Genomic DNA, 25,838 nt, shown 5'->3' with positions numbered 1-25,838 from the left:
CCTGAATTAATTTTAGAGCCTTTCTTAGACAACAGAAAAACATTAGCTCTCCTCCAATTCTGATACTTCAACTGTTGCTGCTAGGGCCACTGCCATTTCTGCACCTGCCTCTTACAGTGCCTATGGGAACACCTTGTCAGGCCATGGGTATATATCCACCATAATTTACCTCAAGATTACAAACTCCTCCTCCTCTGTAGTCTGTATAGGATCCATGCCCTCACTGCTGCTTTGCCTCATTTCTATAGAATTTCTGTGTGTCTTCTGAGTAAATACGGATACAGAAAATTCATTAAGAGCTCATCATCTCTTTGGCTCCACCTGTAGATTACCATTCTGATCTTCCAGAGGACCAATTTTGTTCCTTGTAGATTCCCTAAACCTGTTATCTTTACCTTTTTATTCTGTACTCTCAAAATTTCACTTTTAAAGGTCTCCCACTTACTAAGAACACATTTGCCAGAAAACAGCCTGTGCCAATTAGCACTTGCCAGATTCTTTCTGATACCATCAAATTTGGCTTTTCTTCAATTTTGAATCTCAACCTGTGAACCAGATCTATACTTTTCCATATTTACTTTGAAACTAATGACATTATGATTACTAAATGTAAAGTGTTTCCCTACACAAACTTGTATCACCTGCTCTGTCTCATTCCCTAAGAGCAGATCCAGCATCACACTCTCTTCCTTTGGAACTTCAATGTACCGATGAAGGAAACTTTCCTGAACACATTTGACAAACTCTATCTCATCTGCTCCTTTTATCATATGGAAGTCCCAGTCAATATGTAGAAAGTTTAAAATCACCTACTGTAACAATGTTGTGTTGCTTGCAGCTGTCTGTGATTTCTCTTAAATTTATTCCTTTTAAATCCCATGGACTGTTGGATGATCTATAATAATTAACATGGTAATGCCTTTCTTATTTCACCCATAATAACTCACTAGACGAGTTCTCCAGGCGGTCCTGGCTGAGCACAGCTATGACTTTTTCCCTGACTTTTAATACCAACCCTCCCCCTTTGATCTCTCTGTCACATCTAAAACAACAGAGCCCCAGAATACTGAGCTGCCAGTCCTGCCCGTCCTGCAACAAAGTCTCACTAATGGCTGCAATGTCACTATTCCATGTGTTGATCCATATCCTGAGCTCATCTGCCTTCCTACAATACTTCTTGCATTGAAATATATGTAGCTCAGAATATTAGTTGCATCATGCTCAACCTTTTTCAATCCTGACTTTGAGGTCTTAACAACATCCGTATTCACAACCTCTCCACAATCTGTTCTGGTACTCTGCAGCTCTGGTTTAAACACCCCTGTTGAGCACTAGCAAACTTTCCCACTAGGGCATTAGTCGCTCTCCAGTTCGGGTGCAAACACTCTCTTCTGTGCAAGTTCCACCTTCCCTGGAAGAGAGCCCAATCATCCGAAAATCTGAAGCCCTCCCTCCTAAACTATCTCCTTAGCTTCTTGTTGAACTGCATGATCTTTCTATTACTGGCCTCATTAGCACGCTGCATGGGCAACGCTTCTGATACCACAAACCTGGAGCACCAAACTCCCTGAGCTCACTTTGCGGAACCTATTTATGTCATTGGTACCGTTGTGCTGTCTTTACGACAGTTATTTAGTTTATAATATTTTCGCTTAGTAATTCATTCAATAGTATTTTCTAGTTAGAATTAGAAGTGTTTAAAGTATATTCATTGCATGTAAAATATATCGGCATGCGATGACGTCACATCCGGTTTCGCCGCGTCTTGTGGGAAAACACCGGTTTGAAATTAGCGCGAGGGTGGGGGCTCACCACGAGGCTCACCTGAGCACAAGCAGTTTTGCAGGCATGAGAAATCACAGTGAGAGCAACGCTGTAAGTTAATAGATAATCGATATATTGAACTAAGATGTTAATGCTGATCCTGTTAGAGGTAACGTCGGTAGATAATGTTTATGCTTTCGTTAGTTAAAGAGTCGCGGATAGTTTGCATGGAAGTGTATTTAAAGTAGTCAATGGAGCAGGTAAACTCTCCCTGTATACTGCACCTTAGTGTAATGTAGTTATAGTCACCTTTGCAAGTATTTACACTTGAAATGTGATATTAAGGAAGGAACAAATACTGTATCAATCTTGTATTGTTTTATCAACAGTTTTCACCATATGTTAATGTGAAGAGTGAACAGTAAATGGTTAATCTTACTGCGATCTGGTTCTTATTAACTGTGGTTTATCCGGACGTTAAATTCGGCGTTTCGTTACACCCGAAGGAGAACGTGACAACCGTAATATATTGTAATCTCAAACAGCAGCTATTTGGAAGTTGTGCGTAAATTTGTCCTGTGAAGTGATTTTTCCATTTCTCTAATTAAAGTGGTTATGATAATATGGCCAAAATTGGGCCTCATAATTGAAATGCCAATGCTGAGAGGAAGCAACATGTCTTGTTTCTGCTTGTTTGCAGCATTCAGAGGTATTGGAGAGCTTGACAGGCAAAGCCAAAGGAATTGCAAAATTTGGATTGAGGTACGGGTGGAATCTTGCCCACTTGTCTATTGCCGTTAATGTTGTGACTAATGTTGTCAAACATGATTTTAATTAAAAATGTGAATTATACAATGAGCTTAATTTTTTTTAAAACCTTGGAGTGATTCTGTAATGTTGGTGCACAGTACAATTGGATAATTGTGTAGTTTGCTGTAACTTGTAAGTACATCAAACCATCTTATTTTATTTAACATGGGCTTGTTTATAGGTTAGCCCCGGCTATTACAGCTCAGGGTGACAGTTCAATCCTGATTTCATCCTTACGAGGTCTGCACATCCTCCCTGTGGATTGTGTGGGATTTCTCAGTGCTCTGGTTTCCTTCCACGGTCCAAAGGTGTACCGGTTAGTAGGTTAATTGGTGGTTGTAAATTGTCCCCTAATTAGGCTAGGGTTAAGTTGTGAGTTGCCGGGGCACGTAGCTCAAAGGGCCTTTTCAGCCTTGTATCTCTAAATAAAAACTCCCACTGGATGCATCTACTTGCAGACATTTAGGCCTGGTTCACTTCTGCCAACGGTAATAGTAAAGTAGTAGATTAAGCACTTCAATGCTCTCATTTTAAAAAAAATCTCCATGCTCCTAGTACAGTTAATGCCCTTGCATTGATGCAGAAAAGGCCTAGCCACCTATGAGTACAACATCAATAAATCCCTTTTGAAGCACTGCATAGTTCAAAAGCTATTTCTGCATTTGTTGATCATACAGGTTTTGAACTGTTTTTAATTTTAAAACTTACATACAATGTGAAAGGAGGAGGCTGTTCAGGCTGGCTCTTCGCACCAGAGGTCAGAGTTGAACTGGTGGTGACCAGCAGTAGCATCACTAGCTGATGCACCACTGTAACTCTGTATTGAGGAAGTGGTCTGTTAGTAAGCGAGATTGGATGGACCCAAAACAGATAAAGCCTGGGAAAAGGCAATGGTGCCTGATGGATATCTCATTTTGTGAGGAAGCCAGTTCCTTACACCTGTGCATAATGAGGTCAATCTTTTGTGCTGTTTAGCCAGCTTAGCCACATTATCATGATCTTGGAAGAAAGAGCTCAGAAATTGAAAAGCATGGATATTGACAGTGAAATAAGCATTTTGTGTAGCCCAGTGTGCTTGAAGGAATAGTACTAATGTCATTCAAAATGCAATGCTTTTCTGAAATCATTTAAAGTGAATGTTCTGGGCGGATCCTTGGTTAAATAGACAATATTTCTCTTGATTAACTCAAGAAGAAAAGAGGACCAAGTAGAGTACTACGTTGAGCTATCTTATTTCTTTTATTCAAATTGAATTTATTATCAATGTGCATCTTACCATACACTATCTTGAGATTCACTTTTGTTCATTTACAGAAAAAGAAATGTAATAGAACTTGATAGCTTTGTGTTAGAGCATATTCTGGACTTGAGGTGTACAGCAGAACATTGACTTCAGCAACTAATTTCTGTCACCAAACTTCAGATCTGAATATGACTGAAGGTTAAATTTAAAACGCTGCTCTGGACAATGGGTTCCTAAGGGCTGTGAACCAGTTAATTGGAAGATCAGATGAAGCTGATTTAACAATCATTTGGATGTCTGTCATGTGGGTTTGAAGGAGGTGTGCAAGTTGTATATAGTTTAAAGGAAGCACTATAAATGCATTGTCAATATAGAATCCTCCTTTGATATTTAGCTTATCAAATGTCTTATAATGTTAGGTTGTGCAGGCCTCCACCTCCAAAAGGGCTTCAATATGCTGTGTCTCTTGTGAGTAAGAGTCTATTTCGTATCTACCACCTATTTCTCTCTGGTGACTTTGTTCACACAACAACCTGGACATGTATTTGCTGGAGTTTAGAAAATGGGGTGGGGGGGGGGTGAGGGGAATGGAATCTCACTAAAATCTAGCTATTTGCTTTTGAAAGGCTCAGTGAGAGCGGATGTGGAGAGAATGTTTCCAGTTGTGGGAGGGTCTAGTACCAGAGGACATTCTTTCATTAGGACATCTGTTTTGGAATAGGGATGAGGAGGTTTTTTTTTAGCTAGAGGGTGGTGCATCTGTGGAATTCACTGTCTCATGGCTGAGAACAACTATTTGGGTATATTTAAAGTGGAGTTTGAGTTCTGATTAGTAAGGCCATCAAAGGTCAGAGAGGAGGAGAATGGGTTTGTGTAGAAAAAATATTATCCAAGTGCTAGTGCAAACTTAATGGGCTGAATGGCTTGCTGATCCTCCTATGTCTTATGTTAAGTTTTTCATAAATTAGACCATAAGGACTGAAAAACAACCCATGTGCAAAAGGCAAACTGAAATTATAAAATAATACTGGGAACAGGAGTGGTAAAGAGTCTTTGAAAGTGAGTTGCAGAATCAGTTCAGAGTTTTGATTGAAGTTATCTGCACTGGTTCAGGATTATGTTTGATGCAGGTTTTCTTTTATTGTACTTGTATTCTTGTATTTAGGCTAACTATAATTTTTTTAAAAAAGGAATGATAAACCTCTCCTATACCTAATGAATAATCTGCCTTCGGGAAAATTTGATTTTTGCAATGCTGAGTAATCAACTTATGGTACTCTATGTTCGGGAACTTTTTTCTCTGAACTAAAGACCTTTATGTACAGCAACACAAATATCCATCTTGTATGGTGTTTTAAAGCTGGTTCCACCTGCTCATATTTGTAATACTTATTAGACAGGTGAGTCATGTATTGTGCTTTATGATAAGGTAACGTCAAATGTTCTGGATAGCGTAACAGTTCGTACCAACAGTTTAAAGAAACCTAAGTGTTCTGTCTAATTTTGGATATGCTCTGTCTTATTGTATTCAGGGGACATTAGAGCCAACTCTTGAGAAATACTACTGGAATACTTGTTGTGGTAACAGCCTAATAAGCAGGACAGTCAAATAGTAGAACTATCTGAGCACAGAGGAATGATGTTTCGTTTAGTTGTATACATGTGTATGGTTGAATGATAAACTTGAAAAACATAAATGCTATGATTTAAGCTGTACCACAAATTGTTGATCTTGACATTTTTCCTTGACAAATCCTGCTGTGTTTTGGCAATTCAACACTGAAGTGATGCGTGCGAAATTCAGCATTAAAGTCCACACCCCTCAATTAAAGTTGATGCACTGGGCCTCGTAACTGAGACAATTGTGGTTTTAACAATGATGTAAGTAATTACATTATTAGTAATAATGTTGTAATTAATTACAACAGGGACTTGTAAGGAAAATAAAGAAAATCCCTTGTAATTTGCAAACCGCTACCTCTTTTCCACTCTTTTTCCAAACCTCCCATTGTGATGCTACTCATTACTTCAAGGCATTTGTCTGAGGATGAGGCACACAAAGATGAAAGCAGAAAATGCCGGAAGCATTCAGTGCATCAGCCAGCACCTATTACGGGAATCAGATCTAATATCTTTTGGTAAAAGATTCAACATCTGAACTTGCAGATCTTGATCCCAGCAACATAATTTTGCCATGAAATGAGAATTACTTAACTTCGCAAAACACAAAAACTTTTAATCTTTATGTCTATTTGGATTTCTGGTGATGTAATTTTTAACAATCATAGTGTACCAAGTAAATTGAACATCAGTTTTTGCAGTGACTTCTTGTCATACTTACTCTTGTTAATGAATAGGGAATAGGAGGAAAAAAATCATAGCTCCAGGCTAGCTTCTTCAGCCAACCATACATAGAAATCCACTGGGGTACACTGAATAAACATCCTAATGCTTTCAATGGATTAAAATGACAACTGGGAGTATAACAGTATTGGCCTTAGAGGAATTGTAATGCCATTGTTTGTACAATACAAATTGGTGTAAATTCTATGTGGGGTGCTGGGGGAAAATGTGTCTTTGCATGTATTGTTGCATAAATTGTGATGAGAGAAACTTGTAGTTAGTACTGAATAATTGCCTATATTTTGTATCCTCTGGTGACAGTGCAGAGACCATGAGGTTATGTCAGGGTTTGTGGACAATTCTGTGCACTTTAGCATAGAGAAATAGTTTATTAGTTATCATGGAGCATGGAGTAGGGCCTAACGGCCCTTCAAGCCATGCCATCCAGCAATACTATCCTAGTTGCTGGACAATTTACAATGACCAATCAACCTACTGACCAGAAACAGGAGAAAATCTGTAGATGCTGGAAATCCGAGCAAAATACTGGGGGAACTCAGCAGTCCAGGCAGCATCTAGGAAGGGTTTAGGCATGAAACATCGTCTGTTGATTTCCTCCAGCATTGCTCAAACCTACTGACAGTCTTTGGTCTGTGAAGGAAACAGGAGCATTCGGAGGAAACAGGCACGGTCAAGGGGACAGTGTGCAATTTCCTTGCAGGCAGAGGGGTGGGAAATTGAACCCGGGTCACTTGTAATGTCAAGTGTTGTGCTGACACTATGCTACTGTGCCACCCCTGCATATGTTTATACAGGGTATACTTGCGTATGGATTCACTCTTCTCTGCCACATGTATTTATATATTTTTACTAACAAACTTAAAGTAAATGTTGATTCTCATAAAGTATGCAAAGTGAAAACATGTAGTTGTGGCAGAAGCACAGGGCATGTATAGACTGTTTGGACTGATTATGATAACTTGCGAAACAAAAACTGGTAAAGAGAACACTTCATTTATTACAGGCTGGAGGTTGCTTGTACCTTTTTCACTCAATTATAATTTGTGGAGGTTGTTATTTAAGCTTTTCTCTTTCATCAGATATTAAACAATTTCATTTTTAATGCTTTGCCCTCAGCGTTTCAGATGCCCTTTTGGTGCACAAGGTGAGATGTTGTGAAGAGATGCAGAAGCCTCAAGATATGCACTCAATGTTTCAGGAACAGTTCCTTCCCCTCTGCCATCAGATTTCTGAGTGGACAATGAATCCATGAACACTTGCTCACTATTATCCCACTTTTTGCATGACTTTTTATATATAAGATCATAATACATAGGAGCAGAATTAGGCCATCTGGTCCATTAAGTCCAGTCCTCCATTCAATCATGGCTAATCCTTTTATTTTCCTATTTCCTCCTCAATCCCAGTTCTCGGCCTTCTCCCTGTAAGCTTTGATGCTATGTCCAATCAAGAGCCTATCAATCTTTGCCTTAATATACCCAATGACCTGGCCTCCAGAGCTGCATGTGGCAACAAATCCCACAAATTCATCACCATTTGGCTAAAGAAATGAACCTCATCTTTATCCTGATGTTGTGCCCCTGTGTCTTAGACTCTCCCACTGTGGGGAAACGTCCTCTCCATATCTACTCTGTTATAGGCCTTTCAACATTCGAAAGGTTTCAATGAGGTTCTAGACACACACACACAGCACCCCCCCCCCCCCCCGAATTCTAGTAAGTACAGACCCAGAGCCATCAAATGTTCCTTGTTTTGATAATCCTTTCATTCCTGGAATCATCCTTGTGAACCTCCTCTGGACCCTCTCCAATGCCAGTGCATCTTTTCTAAGATGAGGGACCCAAAACTGTTCACAATACTCAAGGTGAGGCCTCAGCAGTGCCTTATAAAGCCTCAGCATCACATCCTACTCTCGTATTCTAAACCTCTTGAAATGAACGCTAACATGGCATTTGCCTTCCTCACCACTGACTCAACCTGCAAATTAACCTTCAGGGTGTTCTGTACAAGGACTCCCAAGTCCATTTGCATCTCAGATTTTTTGGATTTTCCCCCCGTTTAGAAAATAGTCCGCATGTTTATTTCTACTACCAAAGTGCATGACCATGCATTTTCCAATATTGTATTTAATTTGCCATTTTCTTGCCCATTCTAATCTGGCCAAGACCTTCTCCATCCTATCAGTTTCCTCAACTCTACCTGTCCCTCTACCAATCTTTGTATCATCTGCAAACTTGGCAACAAAGCCATCTATTCAATCATCTAAATCATTTTTATACAGCATAAAAAGAAATGTCCCAACACTGACACCTGTGGAACACCACTAGTCACTGGCAGCCAACCAGAGAAGGATCCTTTTATTCCCACTCGCTGCCTCCTACCAACCAGCCAATACTCTAGCCATGTTAGTAACTTTCCTGTAATACCACGGGCTCTTAACTTGGTAACGAGCCTCGTGTGGCACCTTGTCAAAGGCCTTCTGAAAGTCCACATATACAATATCCACTGCATCCCCTTTATCCGACTTAGTCTCTTCAAAGAACTCCGATAGGTTCATCAGGCAGGATTTTCCTTGAAGGAAACCATACTGACTTTGTACTGTCTTGTCCTGTGTCACCATCACCTCATCCTTAACAATTGACTGTAACATCTTCCCGACCACTGAGATCGGGCTGGCTAGTCTATAATTTCCTTTCTGCTGCCTTCCTCCTGTCTTAGAGTGGAGTAACATTTGCAATTTTCCAGTCCTCTGGCACTCTACCAGAGTCCAATGATTTTTGAAAGATCATTTCTAATGCCACCACAATTCCTTGCGTTATCTCTTTCAGAACCCTAGGGTGCAGTTCCTGTAGTCCGGGTGACTTATGTACCTTTAGGTCTTCCGGCTTTTTGAGCACCTTCTCCCTTGTAATAGTAACTGCACCCACTCCTCTTCCTTCACACACCACAACATCAGGCATATTGCAAGTGTCCTCCACAGTGAAGACTGATGCAAAATACTCATTTTACATCAGCAGCCATCTCCTTGTCCTTGGTTATTAATTCTGCCTGATTTTCCAGTGGTCCTATATCCAGTTTCATTTCTTTTATGTTTAACATGCTTGAAAAAACTTTTACTATCCACTTTGATATTATTTGCTAGTTTGCTCTCATTTTTCCTTAATGATTTTTTTTAGCTGCTCTCTGTAGCTTTTATAACAATATACTTACTGTAATTTAGTTTCGACTATTATGTGTTTTAATGCACTGCTGCCATAAAACAATAAATTTCATGAAATATGCCAAAGATATTAAACCTGACTCTGATTCTGAAATCCTTCATCTTTTTCCCCGAGGCTATTGGCAAGTGTTGACAGAAACTAAATTGAAAAATAACAATCTAGCAATTCTTTGGCATATAAATGTGATCGTACAGCCCAGAAATGGGTCCTTATGATCCATGTTGATCTCATTTACCCACATTGGGTCCTTATCATCCTGCTTTGCCTATTCAAGTGCTTGCCTAAATGTTTCAAAAAGTCTTTGTATCCGATTCCAATCACTTCTGGCAGTGAGTTTCAGATGTCAGCTACCCTCTTTAAACACTTGCCTCATTGCCTGTTTGGAATTCCTTCCTCTCACCTTTGTCTTTGATGCCTCTATCAAGGGTAGAGAGATTCTGTCTATCTACCCTACTTGTATATCCTATTTCACATGTCTCATCTCTGCCTCCTTTTGTTCCAAGATAAACAAGTGCATCCTATTTTCTCCCCATATCTAAAATCCATTCTAGAGAACATTGTAACTAATCTCCTTCGGCATTAGTGCTGACACATCTGACTGCATATCTCAGTCTTGTTGGATTTCTGCCACACTTTCATCAATGGATGTTTATGCATTTTAAATGTATAGTACCTCCTCGATGTTTCTTACTGCTTCAATATCAAATAGAAATCTCTCACTATGGTTTGAAGTACCACTGGTTCCTAAACTTGTGTCCTGGAAACTTGCGTTTGCAATAGATGGTCAGCTGCCCAGTGGGCCACACTCCCCTGGACTTTGGGGAGTGAGGGGGGAGGGGAAGGAGAACGGGTCTTTTTAGGTGAAGTGTAGATAATGTTTTACATCAGAGATGCAGCCTCCTACAGATGGCACAAATGAAGTCATATCAATTGCCATTGATATTTGCTATCCTCACAGCTGACCGAATCATCCTACCATCTTTCTGCTACCTTGTGCTCCTAGCATTCCCCACAGCTGTACTACTTACAGCTTCGTGCATGGTTTCCCTTCCATCCCCCCCCCCCCCCGCCCCCATAACCCTGGTTGACAAACTAGACTTGGGCAAGGAAGAAGAGGGCAACCATTTGCTTTGGCTTCTCCATGGACTAGTTTGGATTCAGTTTGTGGAATATACTGATGTTTTGCCCTGTCATGAGTTCTAAGACTCGAATGATGACACAAGCAAATGGGAACAAGGGTAGACCACTTGGCTCCTTTAGACCTGCCCCACCATTCAACATGATCATAGCTCACCTGCCCCAGTTCTTGAGCTTTTCCTGTGCCAGTTCCCAATAGCCTCATTTCATTAAATATTTGAGATTTTGTCTTTCTTTACCTCTAGCAATCTACCTTCTACAGCCCTGTCAGGTAGAGTACTCCAACACTTAGCTACACTGAAGACATTCTTAAGCATGTTGGTTTTAAGTGACCACCCCTTGCGACCATCCCCTTGTCTGATTTTCCTCTCTCACTGCTGCAATCACTTATCAGTAATGTAAGCATCTCATCATCTAGCCTTTCATTCTCATTGAACGCGTATTTCATTAAGATCACGTCATTCGTCTAAATGCCACAGAAAACTATAATTTCTTTTAGCCTTTTGTGAAAGACGACCCTTTCAACACTGGAGCTGGTGTTTTGAATCTTTCTGGAAACTTCTAAGAGCTTCCATTTAAGTTCTGCTCCAGAATGCTGGAGTACAACAGAATCAGAATCAGGTTATTATCACCGGCATGTAATGTGAAATTTGTTAACTTAGCAGCAGCAGTTCAATGCAGTGCATAATCTAGCGGAGAGAAAAGAATAATAATAAAATAAAACATAATGAATAAACAAGTAAATCAATTATGTATATAGAATAGATTATTAAAAGCAGCAATACTGTATATTAAAAAAAGTGGGGTAGTGTCCAAAGCTTCACTGTCCATTTAGAAATTGGACGGCAGAGGGGAAGAAGCTGTTCCTGAATCGCTGAGTGTGTGTCTTCAGGCTTCTGTATCTCATACCTGATGGTAACAGTGAGAAAAGGGCATGCCCAGAGTGCTGGAGGTCTTTAATAATGGACACTGCTCCCTAAAGATGTCCTGGGTACTTTGTAGGCAAATGCCCAAGATGGAGCTGACTAGATTTACAACCATCTGCAGCTTCTTTCGGTCCTGTGCAGTAGCCCCTCCATACCAGGCAGTGATGCAGCCTGTCAGAATGCTCTCCACGGTACAACTATAGATGTTTTTGAGCGTATTTGTTGACATGCCAAATCACCTCAAACTCCAAATTAAGTATAGCCACTGTCTTGCTTTCTTTATGACTACATCAGACCAGGTTAGATCCTCCGAGATCTTGACACCCAAGGTAATGTTAACAGAAAGGATAATGTTAATAGATTCAAAGTTGAGCATGCAGAACCTTGAATCTGGTTGGGAATTTGTGGGCATCTCCAAGCCAGCAAGCTCTTGTACAACAGTTAATGGTTGAAATTTCTGCTTCCAAGACACGCTGTTCAAGGCCACGCAAACCCATGTGTTGCAGTGGAAGCATCACATGTCTGCTTCACCCCAGTAGTTGCTAGTTGCTGCAATGGTGTTGCTGGTTTGGATTGACTGTAGTGTCAGTGGTATGATCTGGTTTCTGGGAATGTTGGTGAGCATGTAGTTCTCTGTCTGTGTCTCTGGTTCCAAGCTGGTTCTCCCGGGCACTTTAAAGAACAGGCATGATTGAGTGAAGGACTCTGCAAGATTGGATAATGTGAATGCATATGGAGAAGCAGGTTAAATGTTTTCATGAAAGTTTGTGCTGTAGTTTCTGATTGGCATATTTGGTGGAATTTTATTCAATGTCCAATTTAATGTCAGAGAAATGTATACGACATACGTCCTGAAATGCTTTTTCTTCACAAACATCCATGGAAACAGAGAAGAGCCCCCAAAGAATGAATGACAGATGAACATAAGGACCCCAAAGTCCCTCCCCCCGCATTTCCCCTCCCTCCCACGCGTAAACAACAGCGAGCAGCAATCCTCCTTCCCTCGCTGGCAAAATAAAGCAAGCATCAGTACCACCCCCGATATTCCGGTTGCTTTTCCAAAAATGTAGTGATCACATTGTTGTAACCAAAATTTTCGGATCAACTTTGAATCACGATAGGTTTTCAAATTCCATTTAACAATATTGTAGCTTAATGCATAAAACTTGTACTGAACATCTTGTATTTATTTAGTTTAATAAACTAGAAAAAGAGCTGCCAATACCCATTTGACTGTTATTAAAACAAGCTTTTAGTTTATTGCTGAATTTCCTGGCTTCCTCTTAAAATTCATCTCTTGCCTAAGAGTAGTGTCTGCATCAAATGCAATGCTTGTTTTTCAAAGAGTGAAAGACTGCTAAGATTCTGATACTTTTATCAACCACATTCTGATCTATGTAACAGTACAACACGTAAGAATTGAAATGAATGACTTCTCATGTTCAGTTTTGATGTAGATGCCCAGAGAATCTGCATCTGCTGTAGGGGAAGCTGCCTGCCTAGAGTAGACAACAGCTACACTAGACGAGCTACACTTTCCCCCCTCCACTATTCAGGGCCCCAAACAGGTGAGGCAACACTTCATGTGTGAGTCTGTTGGAATCATCTACCGTATTTGATACTCCTACATTGGTGAGACCTATTGTAGATTGGAAGGGCGGGTTCATTGAGGACCTTGAGTCTGTCCACCACAACAGGTGGAATTTTCAGGTGGTCTGTTACAATTTGACTTCCCTTTCCCATTCCAACATGTCGGGCCATGGCTGTTCTATTGCCACAATGAGGCCGCATGTGGGTCAGAGCAATATCTCGTAATCCATTGGGGTAGCCTCCAACCCACAGGCTTGAACATCAATTTCTCTAATGTCTGGTAATTTCTCCCCTCCCCCCTTTTTTCCATTCCCCCCTTCTGGTTTTCCTCTCACCCCTTATCTTCACCTGTTCATCATCTCCCTCAGGTGCCTCTTCACCCTTCTCTTTCTTCCATGGTCCACTGTCCTCTTCAATCAGATTCCTCCTTCAACACTTTACCTCTTCCACCTATCACCTTCCAGCTGCCTTCTTCACCCCCCTGCCTCTCACCTGCCAGCTTGTATGCCTTCTCCTTCCCTTTCCCCTCCACTTCTCATTCTTGCTTCTAGCCTCTTCCTTCCCAGTTCTGATGAAGAGTCTCAGTCTGAAACATTGATAGTTTATTTCTTTCCATAGATGCTGCCTGGCCTGCTGAGTTCCTCCTGCATTTTGTGTATGTCACTGCCTAGAGCAGAAATGCTGCCCTTTGTAATCCAGGTAAGAATAAAATAACTTTGCATGTTAATTACCTTCCCAGTATCTTGCAATGAATGAGAAACGTTTCCAGCCAGTTTTTGCACACGCTTACGTCAATTTTATGGAGAAGGGAGTTACTTTCCTGTTTTTAGCTTTTCTAGAAGGTACTCTTTTCTGTTTGAATACAGTAGTGAATAGAATTTACTGTGGTGTCAAGGAGGGTAAATGGGACTGGTTGAATTTCTTGAACACAACTTCTTTAAGGGTCCTTTGTATACACCCTCAGGAAAATACAGATACATGTGCTGTTAGTTTGCCCATTAAAGAAAGTAGCTGTCAAAATGAGGTTTTTTTTCTGTGCCAAAAATGTGAAATAATTAATTTTGTTTAAACTTTTAATAGCTTGACTGATGAAGCGACATTCCACACAACACAGATAAGAGCAAATTATTCCTTTGGAACAGAATATTTTTCTTCACCTTGGCTCTTAATAAAATGGATGACTTAAGTCTTGAATATTCTGCAGTAAAATTGTATATTCCTAAGGCTGCATACTAAACATTGCTTCAGACATTTATTCAAAAAGTGAAAATAAAGCCTCTTTCTTCTGTAAAAAGGCTGCTAATACCCAAAACTCGCCTTTTTCAAGTTAACCTGAAAACAGATCTAATACTTTTTGTTATGAAGTTTAATTGAATGTATGGTCAAGAAAGGAAATGTTAACATTGCTGGGAGAGAAGTAATTGAATGGTTCATTGTTTTCTTTTGCTGTGATTGATGTGGGTCAGGGTGCATGTTGTTGCCTGCACATCTCTTGCCAATAAACAATTCCTCCTTGTTCTCAACAATGTAAAATGGTAATGTTGATTATATAACCATGTTAATTGGGCACCCATTAAGTGCGGGGAAATGTTTTTAGTTTATGCATCTGTACTGTAACAATTGGCTACCCATCAATACTTTGAGCTATCATTGCAGAAATAGGGTCAGTTTTAATATGATCCAAGTAGAATGTCTGTTCCATCTGCTCAAAGCAATTGGAAGAAAGCCCAGTTGGAGGCTGTATCCCTGTCTAGTATTGGGGGGGGGGGGCGGGATGGGTGTGCTTCTGCACAGGATCAAAAGAAGCTATAGAAACTTGTAGAACTAGTTGGCTCCATCTTGAGTACTAGCCTTTGTAGTATTCAGGACACCTTCAAGGAGTGGTGCCTCAGAAAGGGGGTGTCTATTATTGAGGACCCTCATCGCCCAGTTCACTCCCTCTTCTCATTGTTACTGTTAGGAAGGAGGTACAAGAGCCTGAAGGCACACACTCAGTGATTCAGGAACAGCTTCTTCCCTCTACCATCCGATTTCTAAATGAACCCTTGAATGCTACTTCATTTTTAAAATTATTTTTGCACAATTTCTGCTTTTTCTATTTAGTATTCATATATATACTTTTTTCTATATTTATCATGTATTGCATTGTACTGCTGCCACAAAGTTGACCAATTTCACAATGTATGCTGGTGACTGGGGAGAAATAACTATTTGAAGTTGCATCATTGGTTAATCCAAGGTCTCTAAAATGTGAAGAATAGTGGTAGGTCAGGCTGAAGTGGGTGAGTCGCAGAAGGAACAAAGTGATTGTCCTCCAGTGGGTGAATTCATTGGCAACCACTGAATAAATTTGGGGAGGGGGTGTGGGGAAATAGAAGAATTATGGACATTGTTGGCTGCATAGGGGATTGACATTAATAGTTTCACCAGAATTTTATTGCAGTAGAGTCGTATTTTTAATCTCTTTTGCACTCTAAACAGTCAATGCTATACTATTCTGGCTCAGACCTTGGGCACTAATTCTCATCTCCCACTTATTATGCTGTTCTCAATAGGTGTGGCCGCTTCAGTGCATTGCTTTCTGTCACGGTGAAGACTTGATATTTGCCTCAATCATTTGCTGTATCCCAGCATGCCAATTTCTGTTGCTCCCCTATATCTTCCAAAACCTTCAAAAGGCCCCATGTGCAAACTCTTACTCTTGATGGAAAACCTGGTACATGATTGAAGAGGGATCCTAAATTGTGGTTTCCTTAGGAGAGGTGGTTGTCTACAGCACGAGCCATGGATATATGCACATACATGGAATTGTCCAGGTGTAACACTATGCTTAAAACTGGTTCTGTTTCATCTGTTATAATCCTGTGGAATAAAGATGATGAGTCACAGTCAAAGACTGTGGCTATGCTCTCAGCTTTAATTATAACTGTAGCCTAGTGAATGTAGTTCAGGAGCCCTATTCTTGTTTGATTGGATAAAATGGGTGTGAGAAAGTGTATCTGGAGACCAAGTGAGGGTTGCAATCTCTTCCCAATTGTTTCGGCTGTCCGAATGCTTCTATCTACCCTGTCCTCTTGTCCAGGTGCCAAGGCATGTCTACCAGAGCCAAGCAGAGATCAAGTCCCTGGTATTTCTAATACCCTGTCTTCACTCTCTTGACAGAAATATAAAGGAAATTGATCTCAAAGGTGAGCATTCCTACCTTGAGGAGCATGGATTTTTCAGTAGTTAAAAACAAAAGCCTAACAAATTAGCTCAGTGACCTTTCTGTGTCATATTGATTCACTCTATTTGTGGGGTGGAGGACATAATAAGCAATAATTAGTCTATCATTATTATAACTGTGTGTTGATACTTGGGTTGTGTTGGTTCTTAGTGCAAATGACACATTTCACTTCACTGCATGTTTCGTTGTACATGTGGTAAAATGAGCTGAATCAGGTTTTGGTTGCATTGAGTAGTGAGCAAAAGTTGTGCTGTTGTCACCACGAGTGAATCTGCAGATGCTGGAAATAAATAAAAACACAAAATGCTGGCAGAACTCAGCAGGCCAGACAGCATCTATGGTAGGAGGTAATAACGACGTTTTGGGCCGAAACCCTTCATCAGGAGTGAAGTAACATGGGTTGGTCAAGGGGGGGATAAGAAGTGGGGGGGAGGAATGAAGTAGAGAGCTGGGAAGTGATAGGCTGAAGGGAAATGGGCTAGGGGGAAGTTGGAGAATTATGGGAAATAAAGGAGCAAGAAAGATGGGGCTGAGGGGAGATTATCGTGAGGGGGGGAAAGACAGAAAGAGAACCAGACTAAAATTATAGATAGGGATAGGGTAAGGGGGGGGGGGGCAGGAGTATTTTCTGTAGTTTCTCTGCATATTCCCATGAGATTTATCACACCTTTCTTGGAACATTGTCTCCATATCTCTAAGGAGTGTCTTTTTTGTTCAGAATTCACTGGAAATCTGCCTGTAGTCATGCAAGAATTTGTTTGGACAATCAAGTTTTCTAAGTCATTCAAAATTTTTGCACCATGCAGGGACAAACACAAACACCTTTGTAACTTGTTTTAGCTCCTTTTTTTGTATTATTCTACTGGGTGGAGTATTCCACTGACTGAGTGAATGTTCCAAGTTCAAAGTACATTTGTTATCAAAGTATGTACACTATACACAACATTGAGATTTGTCGTCTTACAGGCAGCCACAAAACAAGAAACCCAATAGATCCCACTATTTTAAAACAAAACTGTAAAGTTTTCAGAACCATGAAAACCATGAAAACAAAGTAAACAAATAACGTTCAGAATTAAAAGTTCACAAAGGTGAATCCACAGCCACAAAATCAGTTTATTATTACATTTGATCCGGGAGCCCGTTGTTTGCAGGCTTTAGCCTCAGTTCAGCGTAGAGACAAGTAAACCTTACGGAGCAGTGAGCTGAACACCAGCCTGTCCCTTGCCTTTGACCTCAATATCCCGACCTTTACAATCTGGCCAGGCATTTAAATTGGCCAAACATTGGCTCATTCCTCACTCTCAGGCTACCTCAATTTGGCCTGTATATGCCACGTGGCAACCTTACTGCACCTTAGATATCGGTTCACACCACAAAAATGACAGGTCATACAGGCGGTTCAAAACAACAACTCTGAAAGAGAAGTTGCCAGCTATTGACTGAAATGATCATTATCCTGAAAAAGTGTGACTGATGGAGTAGTTAGTAGATTTGTTTGCTGCTAGAAAGATGTCACTGTCTCTCACCAGCACTACCTTAAACGTTTAGATAGTGCTTCTGAGGAAGCCAAACTACAATGGTGATCTTCAGTTCCTATTTCAATATATCTGATATATACTCTTAATTCTTTCACTTTGGAGAGTGGTATCGTGAGTAAAATCTGGCAATGTAAAATCTGCAGATCTGTCATGGCCAGTTTCTGCTACTTTGGAGATCAATTGCATCCTATCTCCTTGTGTCGGATTTGAAATGATTCATATTACATTGAAAGTTGCATTTCTGTATCAATTTAAACTACTATCAATGCAGATACTTGTGTTTGTAAAATGGACACTGATGTTTTAATGTTATCCTGATGTAAATTTCCTCTTCGGAGAATTGTGAAAGTGACCAGGAAGAATACAGTTGTTTAAGAAAAAAAGAGCTAGCCATGGTTAAAAATTACAGGAGCAAGGGTGGTTCCTTTGTTAGTCTGTCATCTGTCATCCTTTCTGCATCCAACTACCTAGTCTCCTTTTCCTTATTCTCATGACGAGAGAGCGAGAGAGAGAATGAACACCTATCTATCATTCTTTTAAGAACACAAATAGGAGCAGAGGTAATTGTTCTGGCCCATTTGAGCTTGCTCTGACACTCAATAAAATGATGGGTGATCTGGTTGACTCTGCTTCCCCGACCCTGCCTTTTCCCCATGGCCTTTATTCTCTTGCTGTCCAAAAATCCATCCCATTGTGTCTTAAATAAATTTGTTTTGATTCCCAGGGCAGAGAATTCTACAGGGTCACTACACTTCAGGAAAAAGTTTCCTCTCATCTCTGTCCTAAATCTATTTCCTTGAATATTGAGGGTAATGTTCCCCAGTTTTGGTCTCACTTACCATTAGAAACAGTCTCTACCTCATCTTTTTTCCTCCATGCTCCATTGTAATTTGCCTGACCATTAATACTTAAATTTATCTCAAGGAAATTGCCAAGAGACCTTAAATTCACTTCAGTGTTTTTCTCCTTTTCCACCTTTTGCGTTATAACTTGAAAGATGTTTGAATAAGACAATGGAGCAGAATTAGGCCATTTGGCCCATTGAGTCTGGTCCACTATTCCATCTTGATTGACTTATTATACCTCTCAATTCCGTTCTCCTGCCTTCTCCTTGTAACCTTTGCCCTTGCTAATCAACCTCTGCTTTAAATATGCCCAAATAATTTATCTCCTCAGCTGCCTGTGGCAGTGAACTCCACAGGTTCGTGACTCTCTGGTTCTGGAAGTTCCTCTTTATTTTTATTCTAGAGTGCCCTCTGGTCCTAGACTCCCCCTCTATAGGAAACAGACTCTCCACATCCACAGTATCTTGGCCTTTCGATATTTGATAGATTTCAATGAAACCCTCCCTCATTCTTCTAACAAGTGCACATTCAGAGCCATCAAATGCTCCTTGCGCTTTAACCCTTTCCTTCTTGGAAATATTCTCATGAATATCCTCTGGACCCTCTCCAATGGCATCATATCATTTCTTAGATGAGGGCCAAAAACTGCTCACATCACTTCAGGTGCGGTCTGACTAATGCCTGATAAAGCCTCAGCATGACATCTTTGCTTTTGTATTCCAGTTCTCTTGAAATGAATACTAACAATGCATTTGCATTCTTTACCACTGACTCAACCTACAAATTAAAATTTAAGGGAATCCTGGATGAGGGCACTCAAGCTCCTATGCAAGTCTGATTTCTTAATTATCTCCCCTTTTAAAAATACTTTAAGTCTTTATTTCTTTTACCAAAGTGCATGACCGTACATTTCCCTATACTTCTGTTTGCCACTTTGTGCATTCTTCTAATCTGTCCAAGAGCTTTTGCAGATTTGCTGCCTCCTCAACACTACCAGCCCTTCCACCTATCTTCACGTCATCTGGAACTTGGTGAGAAAGCCATCGATTCTGTCATCCAAGTCATTGATATGTAAGGAGAAGTGGTCCTAATACTGACAACTGTGGAGCACCACTAGTGTTTACTTAGTATTTCAGTAATACTTGAGAAATTTTGTAAATGTCTGATTAAGCATCCTTTGTTTAAATAATTCATTATGGGTTCTATATAAAAGTACGTGAATCACATACATCATTGTGCCATCAAGCCATACATGCTCACCTCACTTAAGGTAAAAATGAAGTTGACACACATCTCATCGATCCTTGATTTTTCTCTCAATTAGTTTTATATTTTGGAGTTACTACTTACCTTTTGAAGTGCAGTGGGATGTTCAGCTTTTTAAAAAAGTGTAGCAAGACATTCAAGTTTAAAAAAAATGCAGCACAGTTCATGTTTCTTCAGAAGGTGGAGAGGGGAGCTGTCAATTTTTTTTTAAAAAGGGCAGAAAATGTACAAATTCACATGTTTGTAAATAGTTCAAAAACAATTTTCCAGTGTTTCAGAAACATTTCAAGATCTAATGATTATGCTGTTTAATTGCAGGAAAGAGTCACACTTATAGCATGCCTTTCTTACCTGCAGTTTGCTTCCCAGCGTGTTTAACGGCTATTTTTATGGTTACTTTTGTAATTGGGGAAACAGTCTGCATACAGCATGCGGTAGAACTTAAGTAATCAATTGCAGTGTTGATTCAGAGAGAGAGATGTTGCTGTATATAACTGCACTGCCTTTTATTTCCTGAATAGTACCAAACAGTTTTTTTCATTTGCATGAAAGATTTAAGTGCTCCATGCTCCTTTGGCCCAGCAAGTCTATGAATTCCAAATTCTTTCACTCTCCTAAACAGTAGGCATTACTTCCAATGATCAATGATCCACAACAAGCATGTGAATACAGGAGGAAATCTGTGTAATCGCAGAGTAAATGTGGAAACTCCACACAGTATCACAGATCAAATTATACCTAATGTGCTGTATTGGTGAGGCAGCTTGGCTAACTGCACGATGGGGGTCAACTGTGTGAGTACTAGAATAAAGACTAAAACAGTAACATCTATGTTCTGTCGGAAGTGTAGAATAGATGATGTATCTGCACTTCTGAGATTGCCATTGTCATGACGCAGGCTTTATCTATTTTGTTTTAATTTACCACATGTATCGGACCTTAGATCCTGTAACATCTTAGCTAATTATTTCAGTACAGTAGCAAAATCGGCACTAATCTAGCAATGTGGAAAATTTCTTGACCTGTTCACAAGCAGGATCAACTGAATCTTGCTAATTGGCAATCAGTGCACTCGGTCACCAGGAAAATGATGGAAGCTATTGTTGACAATGCTATTAAATGGTACTTGTCAATAGCCTGCTTACTGATGTCCAGTTTGTGTTCTGCCAAAATAATTTGGTTATAAACCGCTACTTGAGCTGCATTCCATGGTTATGGTGACCAGTTTCCCTTGAGATGAAGGCAGCATATGACCTTGTGTGGCAGCAACACTTTGGTAAAACTGAAGTAAATGGATGTCCAGCAGAAAATACTCCAGTGGCTGAAGTTGTATGTTGCACAAAAGGTGGAAATCACTGCAGGACATAATCCTAAGCACAAATACTTCAGTTGCTTCAGCAATGGTCTTTCTTCCTTTGTGTGGTCAGAATCAGAAATTTTGTCTTTTTTTCAAATTGTGCAATGTTAATCCTAATAGCAAATGAAGCAGCCCCTACTTGCATGCAGTAAGACCTGGACAACATTCAGTCATGCAGTAAGTGGGAAGTTGGTTTCATGTCACCAAAACTGCCAAGCAATGGCTGTAAACATGAGGAAATTTACAGATGCTGGAAATTCAAGCAACGCACACACAAAATGCTGGTGGAACGCAGCAGGCCAGGCAGCACCTATAGGGAGAAGTACAGTCAAAGTTTTGGGCTGAGATGTTGACTGTATTTCTTCTTATAAATGCTGCCTGGCCTACTGTGTTCCACCAGCATTTTGTTTGAGGCAATGACTGTAATGTATTTTCATGTTTCAGTAATATTTGAGTAATATTGTAGATGCATTGTTTGACTATGGATTCCTTGGTTATATAATTCATTACCAGATATATGTAAAAGTACGTGAATAGCTAAGGTCATTACACCACCAAGTCATGTGTGAGTGCCTCACTAAAGTGAAACTAAGTACATGAGTATTCTTGGGCCACCATGTTTTACTTTTGATTAGTTGCAAGAGTTACAAAACATAGCAATGGTGATGAGATAATTTTAAACTGAACTGTGGTGAACTACATATAACTGTCTGGACACACCCGCGCCCCCCCCCCCCCCCCCCCCCACTGACTGCGCCTGTGGCTCCTCCCACAGACCCCTGTATAAAGGCGATTGGAGGCACTGCTCCTTACTCAGTCTCCAGGATGTTGTGTGGTGGGGTCTTGCTGCTGACGGTGCTTTCTTCCAGCTAATAAAAGCCTATCTCGACTCGCGTCTCCGAGAGTTATTGATGGTGGATCATGAACCCAGGATGACTACCTGTTGAATCACATCACTTTTTTCACAGCATGTGCTCCTTCGGAAGGGGACAGATGGTTGAGTCTTTTTTTTTTAAAAAAAAGGCTGAAAACAGACAAAATTCATGGGTTCATAAACAGTACTAGGTGATAATCATAAACAACAAAAAATAGCTGGCTACGTCAGGAAGATAGACATGTTTGTACGAAAGATAACTGGATGATGTATACTGAGCAAATTGAGCAGTATTTTGAAGCAAGTGAAAAGCCATTGAAAAACAAGTGCTAGTGTTACTGATGCAATAGGTGGAAAAGCATACAGTTTGCTTCGAAGTCTGACTGCTAAAACCAAGCCAGCTCAAATTAGTTTTGCTTGTATCATGAAAGTAATATAGGAATATTTAGAACTGAAAATATTGACTGATTCGTAAATGAAATCAAAGGAAGGGTAGTTCAGTTCAGCTTGCATGGCTCATTTGAAGAAATTGTCAGTACAATGATGGGCTTACTAATGCTCTGAGCGATCATTTAGTTTGTAGCATCTTATAAGACTCCATCAAAAAAGGCTTCTAATTGAAGCACAACTCATGCTTAAAAAGAACAGTTGATATCACAGTATCGATGGAAACAGCAGCCAGAAATGCAAGTGGATTGCAATCATGGATGAAAGTGAGTGTGAACAAATTTGCAAAAACTAAACAGAAACCTGCCTGAACAAACTTAATTACTATTGTGCCAGGGGCTCACATACTGTATACCATCGCAATGCAGGTTTTAAGACAATAAGATATAGGTGCCAAATTAAGCCATTTTGCCCATTGAGTCTGCTCTGCCATTTCATCATAGTTGATCCAATTTTCCTCTTTGACCCAATCTTCTACCTTCTCCCTGTATCCCAACATGCCCTGACCAATCAAGAATCTATCAACTTTTGCCTTAAGTGTACATAAAGTCTTGGCCTCCACAGCTGCCTCTCTCTGCCTTCAATACTCTGGCTAAAGAAATCCCTCCTCATCTCTGTTCTAAAAGGATGCCCCTCTATTCTGAGGCTATGTCCTCTGGTCATAGACTCTCCCATCATATGAAACCTCCTCTCCACATCTACTCCATCAAGGCCTTTCACCATTAGATAGGTTTCAATGAGGTCACCGCTCATTATGTATTCTAAATTCCAGTGAATACAGGCCCAGAGCTTTCAAACACTCTTCATGTATCAAGCCATTCAATCCTGGAGTTATTTTCGTGAGCCTCCTTTAAATCCTCTCTAGTTTCAGTGCATCCTTTTTTAAAATAAAAAGGGGCCAGACCTAATCAGAATCAGACTTTAATAACCATATAACAATCACAGCACGGAAACAGGCCACCTCGGCCCTCCTAGTCCGTGCCAAACTCTTAATCTCACCTAGTCCCACCTACCCGCACTCAGCCCATAACCCTCCACTCCTTTCCTGTCCATATACCTATCCAATTTTACCTTAAATGACACAACTGAACTGGCCTCTACTACTTCTACAGGAAGCTCATTCCACACAGCTATCACTCTCTGAGTAAAGAAATACCCCCTCGTGTTTCCCTTAAACTTCTGCCCCCTAACTCTCAAATCATGTCCTCTCGTTTGAATCTCCCCTACTCTCAATGGAAACAGCCTATTCACGTCAACTCTATCTATCCCTCTCAAAATTTTAAATATCAAATTCCCCCTCAACCTTCTACGCTCCAATGAATAGAGACCTAACTTGTTCAATCTTTCTCTGGAACTTAAGTGCTGAAACCCAGGTAACATCCTAGTAAATCGTCTCTGCACTCTCTCTAATTTATTGATATCTTTCCTATAATTCGGTGACCAGAACTGCACACAATATTCCAAATTTGGCCTTACCAATGCCTTGTACAATTTTAACATTACATTCCAACTTCTGTACTCAATGCTTTGATTTATAAAGGCCAGCGTTCCAAAAGCCTTCTTCACCACCCTATCTACATGAGACTCCACCTTCAGGGAACTATGCACTATTATTCCTAGATCTCTCTGTTCCTCTGCATTCCTCAATGCCCTACCATTTACCCTGTATGTTCTATTTGGATTATTCCTGCCAAAATGTAGAACCTCACACTTCACAGAACTCCATCTGCCAATGTTCAGCCCATTCTTCTAACCAGCATAAATCTCCCTGCAAGCTTTGAAAACCCACCTCATTATCCACAACACCTCCTACCTTAGTATCATCGGCATACTTACTAATCCAATTTACCACCCCATCATCCAGATCATTTATGTATATTACAAACAACATTGGGCCCAAAACAGATCCCTGAGGCACCCTGCTAGTCACCGGCCTCCATCCTGATAAACAATTATCCACCACTACACTCTGGCATCTCCCATCTAGCCACTATTGAATCCATTTTATTACTCCAGCATTAATACCTAAAGCCTGAAACTTCTTAACTAACCTTCCATGTGGAACTTTGTCAAAGGCTTTGCTGAAGTCTGTATAGACTACATCCACTGCCTTATCCTCGTCAACATTCCTCGTATCTTCTTCAAAGAATTCAATAAGGTTTGTCAAACATGACCTTCCACGCACAAATCCATGCTGGCTACTCCTAATCAGATCTAATCGCCAAGTACCTGTGCACATACAAGGAATTTACTTCCGGCAGATGTTGTCTCTCTGCTCATAACAATGATAATGATAAATATAAATGAAAATATAGATTATACATACAAGTAGTGCAATCCAAGTAATAGTTAGCCGACAGTTAACTGGCTTGAAGAGAGGCCTCGCTAATGCTTCATAAAGTTTCAACATTATATCCTTGCTTTTATATTCTAGTCCTCTTAAAATGAATGCTAACACTGCATTTGAGCCTTCACCACAGACTTTACCTACAATCGAATCTTTGGGAAATCCTGCACAAGGACTCCCAAGTCTCTATGTCCCTCAGTCCTTTGTATCTTCTCTCCATTTAGAGAAGATACAATCTTTTCATTTCATCGACCACAGTGCATGATCATATACTTCCAACGCTGAATTCCATCTACCATTTCTTGGCCCATTTTCCTAATCTAAGTCCTTCTTTAGCCTCTACTTCCTCAAAGCTACCTGGCCCTCCATCTATCTTCATATTATCTGCAAACTTTGTCAAGTCAAGTTGTCACTCTTATTGTCATTTCGACCATAACTGCTGGTACAGTACATAGTAAAAATGAAACAATGTTTTTCAGGACCATGATGTTACATGACACAGTACAAAAACTAGACTGAACTACGTAAAAAAAAAATCAGAAAGCTACACTAGACTACAGACCTACACAGGACTGCATAAAGTGCACAAAAACAGTGCAGGCATTACAATAAATAATAAACAGGACAATAGGGTATGGTGTCAGTACAGACTTTGTGTATTGAGGAGTCTGATAGCTTGGGGAAAGAAACTTTTACATAGTCTGGTCCTGAGAGCCCAAATGCTTTGGAGCCTTTTCCCAGACGGCAGGAGGGAGAAGAGATTGTATGAGGGGTGCATGGGGTCCTTCATAATGCTGTTTCCTTTGTGGATGCAGTGTGTAGTGTGTCATCAAAGCCATCAATTCTATCATCTAAAGCATTGACGTATAATATAAAAAGT

The 25,838-nt window shown here is 40.3% G+C and overlaps 1 protein-coding gene across 21 annotated transcripts in view; it reads left to right on the top strand.

The window, feature by feature from the left end:
* The window catches only part of ppp1r3cb (protein phosphatase 1, regulatory subunit 3Cb), a 273,775-nt gene that overhangs the window by 25,875 nt on the left and 222,062 nt on the right, over positions 1-25,838 (top strand). For 11 of the 21 annotated variants that reach the window (XM_059947535.1, XM_059947538.1, XM_059947540.1 and 8 more), the window contains one exon: positions 13,674-13,754. The exons of 2 other annotated variants lie outside the window; for them this stretch is intronic. Coding sequence is in view for 7 of the 19 variants with exons in the window: in XM_059947553.1 (XP_059803536.1) it covers positions 13,674-13,754; positions 16,138-16,243 (187 nt within the window). In the remaining 12 variants the exon portion in view is untranslated. Of the gene's footprint in view, positions 1-2,464; positions 2,527-13,673; positions 13,755-16,137; positions 16,244-25,838 lie in introns of all 21 variants that reach the window. 8 more of the 21 variants (XM_059947553.1, XM_059947552.1, XM_059947550.1 and 5 more) reach the window with 2 other exon arrangements.

This window comes from Hypanus sabinus, chromosome 22 (genome assembly GCF_030144855.1).
Source record: "Hypanus sabinus isolate sHypSab1 chromosome 22, sHypSab1.hap1, whole genome shotgun sequence".
Lineage (NCBI taxonomy): Eukaryota > Metazoa > Chordata > Chondrichthyes > Myliobatiformes > Dasyatidae > Hypanus > Hypanus sabinus.
The sequence above is the reverse complement of the archived record's forward strand: the minus strand, read 5'-3'. Positions and strand labels throughout refer to the sequence as shown.